At 45.0% G+C, this 10,917-nt stretch overlaps 1 protein-coding gene across 2 annotated transcripts; it reads left to right on the top strand.

Moving 5' to 3' along the window:
- The first annotated feature begins 1,016 nt into the window (after window positions 1-1,016).
- Window positions 1,017-10,438, top strand: pex13 (peroxisomal biogenesis factor 13). 2 transcript variants are annotated; one of them, XM_042315275.1, is made up of 4 exons: window positions 1,017-1,143; window positions 1,957-2,720; window positions 3,012-3,134; window positions 8,603-10,438. In XM_042315275.1, the coding sequence occupies exons 2-4, from the start codon at window positions 2,033-2,035 to the stop codon at window positions 9,007-9,009; spliced, it is 1,218 nt and encodes a 405-aa protein (XP_042171209.1). In that variant the 5' UTR covers window positions 1,017-1,143; window positions 1,957-2,032; the 3' UTR covers window positions 9,010-10,438. The 2 variants fall into 2 exon arrangements, with proteins under 2 accessions (XP_042171209.1, XP_042171208.1); XM_042315274.1 differs by having other exon boundaries at window positions 1,032-1,462.
- The last annotated feature ends 479 nt before the right edge of the window (window positions 10,439-10,917 follow it).

The following is a 10,917-nucleotide window of genomic DNA, read 5'->3' as shown; positions in this document are numbered from 1 at the left end:
GGTCTTTTACTCAGTTATAAGGAATTCTTATCACTTTACAAGTAACACCTAAAGATTTTGCAATTGTTTTAGACGCCATTCCCTCAGGTGTTGCTCTGTTATTCAGGAACGTGTCAAGACCCTCAGAGCCTACCTTCTATTGACCCTGTTGACTCATCAGTAGGAAAGATTTGTTTCTCTTTTGGTCCATTCAACAACAGAGCGATACGAACCTTGTCATGCCTTATTTGAATGGATTTATTGATCATATCTGTTGGGAAAAAAGTTTGGATGTTGCCACACACATACCTACTTGTTAACAAAATTTTAAAGTTTCCTTTAAAATTATTCATGAATATCATCCTGCCAACCACTATATGAAGAAGTTTAAGGAAAACATCAACTCAAATTGCTCCTTTGGTAATGACCACCCAGAAACAGTGTTGCATCTTTTTTGGCCATTGTATGCATGTAAGAAAACTGTGGCAAGACATCAGTAGGTTTATAATTGAACACATTTATGAAGATTTTACACTATTGTGGAGAGATGCGCTGCTTGGATTCTTTACATATGATATAAATAAGCTGAAACATTTTTATGTAATTAATTTCATTATTCTTTTGGCCAATTTTCATATAAACAAATGTACATTTACAAACAAAAAAAACAAATTTTCTTACCCTGCAAAAAGAAATTGAACTGTATTTTAAGACAGTTAAATACTCTACTAACAAAAAAGCTGTTAGAATTGTAAGTGTATGTATGTCCCTTAAGGTCCTTGTGTAATTGTAATGTGATATTGTACCCCCTAGCTCGATTGTCCATTGTTTATAATCTATATATACTTGTGTTCCCCTCATGTACTTTCTGAATTGATTTGTTGTTTTAAAAAAAAGTTTTAAAAAGACATGGACAATAAATGTGGTAAATATTGTATTAGTATTGGTTCTGTCAGCCAAATACACCAATGGTGTTGCGTATTTTCGCTCCCAGTTGAATAAACTGTCCCACCCCATCTTTGATACTTTAGTTTTATCTCCATCAGCCTCAGGACGACTCGGAACGGAATAACGCAATGGAGCCGAAGCCTTCCAGACTCTACTAATCAACGCCGAAAAGATACAACAAAATTGCTGACTTCAGAGACGTTATAAACTTGCCCAGTAAGAATGAAAATACAATATAAAATGCGTTATAAAAGAAATCCTCTCTGGCTTTATGCTTTTAAACCAATGATGTATTGTTTCAAACGTTTTCCGTATCGTCTTATCGATTATTTTGGTCTGGCACACAGGAGCCAGCCATGGAGCTAGATATGTAGCAAGTTGCTAGTTACTACCGGGGGAAGTGAAGGGAAAACGGTTAAAAACGGTTAAAAACGGTGTAACTTCAGACAATTTGTACGATGGCATCGCAGCCTCCTCCTAAACCGTGGGAAAGGCGGATTCCAGGAGCAGCCATGAGTGCACCAGTTAACTATCGGTAAACAAGTTATTGCTTTACTTGACGAGTTGTTGTCTATGGACTAACTGTGTATGAGTTAGCTAGCTAGCGTTAGCCTCTAATATAGGCCCAGGCCCTAACTAGGTCGGAGCTTGTTGTTTTGCGTTTGCCTAGCGGACAGAACTAGCTAGATTTCAATATTTGACAATAGTTTAGTATTGGACTGTTTTTGGATAATAACTCAACCAAAAGTGCTCACCGAGATCCAATGTAGTTAACGTTGTAACGTTAGTAGCTAGCTGTGACCTGTGACTGGCATGTCGTTTGTTTTGTTATCTAGCTAAGGTTAGCTAATAGAGACGTAACCCATTGCAGCACTCCTAGGATTGCTTAGACTTCTCTTTAACTACGAAACCAAAGGAAACTAGTTTTGAGGCGTTTAAAAAAATTAATTACGTTTTGACAACACGAACACGTGATTGAATTGAATGTACACTGTTTTATAAGTTATGCCCCTCTTTCCAATCCACCAGGTCGACTGACTTTGCCCCACCAGGTCCCTCCACCCCCGGCCTCTCTGGTCCTGCCGGTCCTCCCGTCTTGACCCGCATGGTGCCCCCCGTCCCCCCTCGCCCTGTCCAGTCCATCCAGTCCTACCGTCCCTCCTACGGCTCCTTCCCTGGCTCCTCCTACAACCCCTATGGTAGCTCCAGCCTCTACGGTGGAGCATACAGCCCCTACAGTCCCTACAGTGGTGGCTATGGCATGGGAGGGGGGCTCGGTGGGAGCCTGGGCTACAGCCGCTTCGGCCAAACCGGTGGTGAAGACGTGGCGCCCAGTCGGTTTGTCCAACAGGCAGAGGAGAGCAGCCGCGGCGCCTTCCAGTCCATCGAGAGCATCGTCCAGGCCTTCACCTCGGTCAGCATGATGATGGACGCCACCTTCTCGGCCGTCTACAACAGCTTCCGAGCCGTGCTGGATGTAGCCAACCACCTGACACGGTTACGGATGCACTTTACCAAGGTTCTGTCGGCCTTTGCCCTGGTGCGCACCCTGCGCTACCTGTACCGCCGCATACAGAGGATGCTGGGGCTGAGGCGGGACGGTGAGGTGGAGGACCTGTGGGCGGACAGTGAAGGAGCTGTTCTGGCGACCAGAGGTGCTGGAGCCGCAATGGAAGACCCCAGAGCCGGAGCGGTCAAGTCGTGGCCCATCTTCCTTTTTCTGGCCGTGGTCCTAGGAGGGCCCTATCTCATCTGGAAGCTGCTGAGCTCTGCCCAGGGGCCCGAGGAGAGCGGTGAGGCTCCTTACTGTCTGTGTGTGGGCTCTCCTGAATGTCCTTTGTCTCTGACTGCCTGTTTGTTAACCACAGTTTTGCGACCTCAAACAGATGGGTCAGGGTTTATCTGAACATGCACTGCTAATCTGGCTCTGTGTATGCTCATATGAAAGATGAGTGTGCTACACACATTTTTTTGTTTGTTATGTTAATCAGCACCTTACCAAAAGGATATCTTTACATTTCAACTTCATTAATATTCCCTAAGGACTATATAATTACATTTTGATTGATTAAATCCCTATGCAGCCACCAACTGGGCTAGTGGGGAGGATGACCATGTGGTTGCCAGGGCGGAGTATGACTTCACAGCTGCGTCGGAGGAGGAGCTCTCACTGAATGCTGGAGACATGCTCAACCTGGCTCCTAAAGGTAAGAAACTAGGAGGAGAGAGGGGGAATCCAACCAGCACCCTGCTCTAACCTAGTGTTTCTCAACTCCAGGCCTCCACTACTCCCAACAGTTCACCTTTTTTAAATCTTTATTGTAGCCCCGGACACCTCATTCAACTTGTTAGCTAGTCATCAAGCCTTCGATGAGTTGAATCGGCTATGTTTGTCCGTAACCTAACATCGACGTAGTTGAGCGGAGACGAGAGTGGGCGGAGTGTACCTTTTGACTACATCTAGTCACTGTCAGTCGATACGAGGAAACGGTCGGTGGTTGTATTAGATTAACATTTTATTATAAGGGTAAGGGTTTTAAGAATTTTCATTTTTTGCAGGTATCGACTGTCAGCGACTCGATGTAGTCGGAAATACAGTGGTGATGAGACTTGTCTTGTTTGTGCCTGTGAGATGGAGGGCTGCAGTCCAAACCCACTCAGTCCTCGCGCCAGCCACTTCCCTCAGGGGAATCCCTGTCGAAACCAGATGCAGTTTGATTGCCATCTTAAGTGGAGGTCCAATTCACAAACGTTACCCCCTCGGACATCGATTTTAGCTCGAGGGAGCGATTGAACTACTTTGATCACTTTTGGGGTGTTGCTATGACCCACAATTCAATGCAAACTGTAGTCACGTGTCAAATTCTGGTGGCCTCACAGTGTCATTTTAGGCAACATAGCTGAGGTACACTCGGCTGTGACGATGTAAAATGTCATTCAAAGGCTGAGGGTTTAGGGCTGAGGGCTGTCTACTTTGTGTTTGGACTCCAACCATAGTCTGACTAGTATCCCTAGCAGTTGAAACTCCAACATAGCATAACAACCTAGCTTGTGAACAAAACAAAGTCTCACTTCAGTAGACTTTAGTTCCAAGTAAATGAAACTTTTATGCCCGTGTGCAACGCTTCTAAAAACGGACCTGTCATTCACCTCTTCACTTGCAACACCCAGACAGGAAGTGTTGCAGCGCGAGGCAGAAACGCGTTACACATTTTACAGTGTGCAGTCTCAAACATGTGAACTTTCATGTACCTTTTAATAACGAAGATGTATGCCATCTGTAAATACGAATACAACTATTAAAGTAGTCAAGGTAAACGACACAGGACGTCGTATTTAATGAGAGGGGTTGCAGTCTGCAGTGAAGCGTTCATTCATGTATACGTATCAGTCCAGCTACAGTTTCAGATATAAGTTTCTAATTTTGTCAAAGTTGTTTTTCATTGCAAGTTAAAGCTTACTGTTAGCTAGCTAGCTGACGTTAGACGGTTGGCTCACCAGCTAACATTACGTTTATGATCTGTGTGTAGTTATGTTGCAACCAGTCAAGGTGCTCTCGGCGGTGCAGCTGTGGAACATTCTGAGGACCCATGCTGAATCTTTTCAGTCTCCTGAGGGGGAAGAGGTGTTGTCGTGCCCTCTTCACAACTGTCTTGGTGTGCTTGGACCATGTTAGTTTGTTGATGATGTGGACGCTAAAGAACTTGAAGCACTTGACCCGCTCCATTACAGCCCCGTCGATGTGAATGGGGGCGTGTTCGGCCCTCTTTTTCCCGTTGTCCATGATCAGCTCCTTAGGGAGAGCGAGACTGGCATGACACTACCAGGATTTTGACCTCCTCCCTATAGGCTGTCACATCATTGTCGGTGATCAGGCCTACCACAGTTGTCATCAGCAAACTTGATGATGGTGTTGAAGTCGTTCTTGGCCACGCAGTCGTGGGTGAACAGGGAGTGCAGGAGGGGACTAAGCACGCACACCTGAGGGGTCCCGGTGTTGAGGAGCATCGTGGCAGATGTTGTTGCCTACCTTTACCACCTCGGGGAAGCCTGTCAGGAAGTCCAGAATCCAGTTGCAGAGGGAGGTGTTCAGTCCCAGAGTCCTTAACTTAGAGCCCACAAAGCTCATCACTATGGTGTTGAACGCTGAGCTTTAGTCAATGAACAGCATTCTCACGTAGGTGTTCCTTTTGTCCAGGTGGGAAAGGGCAGTGTGGAGTGCAATAGAGATTGCATGATCTGTTGGGGCGGAATACGAATTGGAGTGGGTCTAGGGTTTCCCGGGATGATGGTGTTGATGTGAGCCATGACCAGCCTTTCAAAGCACTTCATGGCTACAGAGGTGAGTGCTATGGGGCAGTGGTCATTTAGGCAGGTTACCATTGCGTTCTTGGACACAGGGACTGGTCTGCTTGCAGCATGTAGGCATTATATTCGGGGGGGGTTATATACGGGGTCTGGGAGGGGTTATATACGGGGTCGGGGGGGAGGGGTTATATACGGGGTCGGGGGGAGGGGTTATAGGGGGGGTTATGTCGGGGGAGGGGTTATATACGGGGGGGGGTTATATACGGGGTCGGGGGAGGGGTTATATACGGGGTCGGGGGAGGGGTTATATACGGGGTCGGGGGGGGGTTAGGGGGGAGGGGTTATATACGGGGTCGGGGGGGGGTTATATACGGGGTCGGGGGAGGGGTTATATACGGGGTCGGGGGGAGGGGTTATGGGTCGGGGGGGGGGGTTGAAATGTCAGTGAAAACACTTTCCGGTGGTCCGTGCATGCTTTGAGTACATGCCCTTGTAATCTGTCTGGCCCCCCGGCCTTGTGAATGTTTAAAGGTCTTACACACACCGGCTACGGAGAGCCTGATCACACAGTTGTCCGGAACAGCTGGTGCTCTCATACATGCTTCTGTGTTGCTTGCCTCGAAGCGAGCATAAAAGGCATTTAGCCTGTTTGGTAGGCTTGCGTCACTGGGCTACTTGTGGCTGGGTTTTTCTTTGTAGTCCGTGGCAAGCCGTGCCACATCAGACGCGCGTCAGAGCCGGTGTAGTAGGATTCAATCTCAGTCCTGTATTGACATCTGAGGGCGTACCGGAATTTGTTTAAGTGTCCCGAATTAGTGTCCCGCTCCTTGAGAGCGGCAGCTCTAGCCTTTAGCTCAGTGCGGAAGTTGCCTGTATAACCCATGGCTTCTGGTTGGGATATATACGTACGGTCACTGTGGAGACTGTCATCGATGCACTTATTGATGAAGCCGGTGACTGAGGTGGTGTACTCCTCAATGACATTGGATGAATCCCGGAACATATTCCAGTCTGTGCTAGCAAAACAGTCCTGTAGCTTAGGAATCTGCGTCATCTGACCATTTCCATATTGAGCGAGCCACTGTTCCTCCCTGCTGTAGTTTTGGCTTGTAAGCAGGATCAGGAGGATAGAATTATGGTCAGATTTGCCAAATGGAGGGCGAGTAAAGGTTAAAAAAAATATTTTTTTATTTTTTTATTGTCTGGTTGCACATTTGACATGCTGGTAGAAATGAGGTAGAATGGATTTAAGTTTGCCTGCGTTAAGGTCCCCGGCCAAGGTAGCGAAGTGCAAGAAGTATAAAAGCCCTGACTTCTGCAGAGGCCATTTCACCGTAAATGCTGCACGGCCAATGCAGATGTCGGTTTGACCATTATGGTGGAATATTGCAAGATTATCTTGTAATACTTTTTATTGCATCAAATGGTTGTTTTATACAACACAATAGAGGATTCTTATAACTATTGTGTGTGTGTTCTACTGAGGATGGGCCTCTGGGAGATAACACTGACGGGAGATTTACAATGTCTTCTGGGTGATAAAACCTAAAGAGCATTCCAGAGCATGAGTTAGTGTTTCTGTTCTACATGGTACCAGGAAGAGATGGCTCCAGACACTCGTTTCTACACAAACTGTTTTCACAGCAGATACTGTCTGCTGTGAATTATAGGTTTCTTTCATACAAATCTTAACCTTGTGACCCATTCTATATATCTGTTCGTCGTGTAGGTTGAAAGGGTTGTAATCTTAGCTAATGAAGACCTTTGTACTTTTCTCTCGGGGGGGCGCTCGCTATTGCAAAGCTCTCACTAATAAAGATTTAGTTTGTGTAACTCTGACATGTGTTTGTCTTCTCATTTGATCATCCAGAAAGGAACCACCACACCATGCAGCCTCTTTAAATGCTCATTCTAATGGGTCTATTTGCCCAACGTTGGAATGACATTCTATTATTTCCATAACCTAAATAATTGGTATATGTGATGCCTAGCGAACCATATCATTGTTTTGAAACCTGGATGTTTTCCATAGCCCTTCCTTTTTAATAGCCAACAGAAACAATCTGTCCATATATCAGGAAATCTTAGATTTTTTTTTTTGTCAGTGAAACCAGCATTTCTTCTTCTACTGTCCAAAGGCAATAAGACACAATCCACCTTCAGATATTCCCTCCTTTCTAAGTGTTTCTACCATTAGGCTGAATATCCATCTCTGTCGCTTTATTAAAAACCGTTGGCATCAGGTGCCCGTTTGAGAACGGTGTTCTCCTGTAACGCAGTAGTGCGTTGGAGCGTCTCTTACAAGACATCTACCCTTAACACCTTCTCTGTAGTCCATAGTAGCAGAGTGTTTGGCATCTGACATGGGGCACGTGGGAGGTTCCCCCAGTCTCACACACAGCTAGTGCTTAGTTAGGGTGGTTAGAAACGTCACAGATACAACCCACAGACTCTTAGACCTACTCATCCACACACGGATATAAGTCTCCCCCCCACACACACACACATACACACATGCATTAACGGTTTTGACAGCCCAAAAGTGTCACACCCCCACACACACGTACGGTGACCATGTTTCATATCAGCCCACGCTTTCTCTTTCTGCCTCTCTCACTCTCTTTCTGCCTCTCTCACTCTCTTTGTGTCTCTCTCTCTATTCAAGGGGCTTTATTGGCTTGGGAAACATGTTTTGCATTGGCTAAGCAAGTGAAATAGATAAACAATCAAATGAATAGTAAACATTGTACTCTCTGGATTCTCTCTGAGGCCATCCCTCCTACAGTGTCACCATTGTGACGTCACTGCAGGTGGAAATATCATTGTGTGTGTGTAACGCAAACTTGAGAAATGACATTGTCAGGGTTCTGACTCAAAGGGGGGGGATTGACGTAGACTGCAGCCCTGGTAAAACCACAATGACGAGATAACACGGAGGTAGGGTCCACACTTAGACGATTACTGGAGTTTGTTTAATTTTGCAGTAGGCCTAGATCAATTAGTTACCAAAGACATCTTAAATCGATGAGTTTTTGATTTTCTACTGTGCGTAAATCATACCGATATATCTACTGCATTGTTGGCCACTTTTTTTTCTCATGTGCTCTGGTACCTCAGAGCCCCCTCCTTGTCTCTGCACTCACTTTTGTTCCGGCATCTTCTGATTTAGAAATGAAGTACTGCGGTTACCATAATATATGTTATCAGGGGGAAAGAGTGCTGGAGACCTTGGGAGGAAGAAAGCTAGCACTGTAGCAGGCAGGTCAACAGAATGCCATTCAATATGGGTTACATACTGAATGTGTTCCTGTTAACTAAGTCTGCTAAATGACCATGTTATATCCTCTCTCTCTCCCCCTGTGTGCAGAGCATCAACCCAGGGTGCGTGGGTGGCTGCTGGCCAGTGTAGACGGCCAGACCACAGGCCTCATACCTGCCAACTACGTCAAGGTCCTGGGGAAGAGGAGAGGCAGGAAGCACGCTGAGCTGGAGAGGCTGGCCCAGGTTCAGGCCCAGCAAGGGAACCCACTGGGCACCACCCTTCAAGCCCCACAGCCTAACCTGGCTACGGGCCCAGTGCCAACTGTATCCCCAGGCTTGGTTTCAGGCCTCGGCCCAGCTGAAGCCGTCCCAGGAACTATCCCAGAGGAGCTGCTGGAGAGCGTGTACAGGGAAACGCCAGCTGGTTACAGCAGCCTGGGTCTGGGTGTATTGCCCATCACCACGACAGCTTCGAGCACAGTGCTCACCATACCAGAGAAGATAGACCTGTGATGTCTGACTTAGTGTTTTCCCACACATCCGTTGAGGCTGTACGTGGCTTGTTGATGAGCTGTTCTGTAGAGCTCGGTCACGTCCAGTGATGGGGAAACACTTGATCTACGTCCAGAAGGTGATTCAGTGGCTTTGGTTTGACATTTAATCTGCCTGGAAGCAACTAGTGAGGTTGGTATATGAGGTGTTGAGTACCTGGATAAAAGAGAAGTGGTTATCTGTCAGACATCTGGATATGAGTGTTTCCAGAACATTATCTAGATATGAGTGTTTCCAGGACACTGTCTTGGTTTGGCCGTCTTGTCAGTGGTTATCTAGACCAACCTATACCTGTACCAGCCTTGTCAGTACGGTTACACTACGTTTTAGCTCAATAATGATGCATATTTAAATGTTTTTGATATAGATTTATTTAATTAACAGTGAATGAGTACATTAAGATCAAATGAAGCACGCTAAGAGATTATGTGAATATTGCATCGTTTGATGCTGACGGGACAAAGCCATAATATTATGTTTCACCGTTTTGTTCCAAGTTAATGTCAATGGTTTGATATTGAAAGATAAATTCATAGGAATAGAAGCTCTAACCCTGGCAATTTGACTGGTACACTCACAATGGCTGCCTGATTGTGACTCAATCGTTTCCATGGTATTTTGGAATGTTCTATCAACTGCTGGGTTGCCACGGTAATATGAAACATTTATTCAAATGATGCGGCTCATACAATGGCATGTATGGTCAGTTGAGTTGACGTCACAGCCCCAATTCAAGGGTACACTTCCTACTTGTACTTCCTGGCATGGGTCTAGGTTGAAGATGGGAATATTTTAAGACCTAGGCAAGGGTACACTTCCTAGGCAAGGGTACACTTCCTAATTGTACCTCCTGGCATGGGTCTAGGTTGAAGATGGGAATATTTTAAGACCTAGGCAAGGGTACACTTCCTACTTGTACTTCCTGGCATGGGTCTAGGTTGAAGATGGGAACATTTTAAGACCTAGGCAAGGGTACACTCAATGTCTACCAGTCCACCTATTATGTCATCATTGACTTGGAGACTATTTCTATGGATAAATTACTATCAAGGTTCAGATTTGGTTCTAATGGAAGGATTGACTTGGTTTTAAATCGGTGTTAATATGGTTGTAAAATGTTGTTTGAAATTCGGGAATGGTCCAAACTATATCTTGAATGTTCTGTAAAAATGTCCTAAATATTCAAAGTGAAGTTTTGAACTTGGAAAATTGAACTATCCAATATCAAGATATATTAAATCAAGAAGTTTTGTTGAATGCATCTGTAAGAACTGAACTAGCCAGTCCTCATCTTGGTGTTTCAGTGGCATTTTAAGTCCTCACTCTCCTGAAAAACTGTAATTATGTAAATACAATTATTTTGGAAATAAACATTTTCAAAACCTGAAAAGTGGCCTTTGGCTTTTTCTTACTAAGAAATGAAAAACGTATTATACACATTACATGGCAAATGAATTGGTAACTTAAATAAAACTAAACCGGTTAAATCATTGGATGTTTAATTGTTTTGAAAATGTAATGCGTCCATTATAACAAGGTTAAACACGTGGTTACACACCAAGGCTTGTTGCAGTGGAGGAGGGTGATGATGGGGAGGCAGACAACTAAGATGTGGAATGATCATTTTCCTACATTATCTGGACTGAAGACATTAGTTCAAATGCAATGATAGCCTAAAGATCTATATGTTATTACATTCTACATCTTATAAATCAGTTGAGAAGCTCGACAGACGCCTAATGAAATGCATGATGTCTCCAAGAGGGGTAGAGATCTCAACTTGTGTAATATGTCAATTTAACAATATGTCTATTCAGTTTGCTTTGAATACATTTGTGGAAAGTTGTGTGGGGGGGGAAACAAAACAAA

Source organism: Oncorhynchus tshawytscha, unplaced genomic scaffold (assembly GCF_018296145.1).
Source record: "Oncorhynchus tshawytscha isolate Ot180627B unplaced genomic scaffold, Otsh_v2.0 Un_contig_12371_pilon_pilon, whole genome shotgun sequence".
Taxonomy (NCBI): domain Eukaryota; kingdom Metazoa; phylum Chordata; class Actinopteri; order Salmoniformes; family Salmonidae; genus Oncorhynchus; species Oncorhynchus tshawytscha.
Note: the sequence above shows the minus strand (reverse complement) of the source record. Positions and strands in the feature narration are given on the sequence as shown.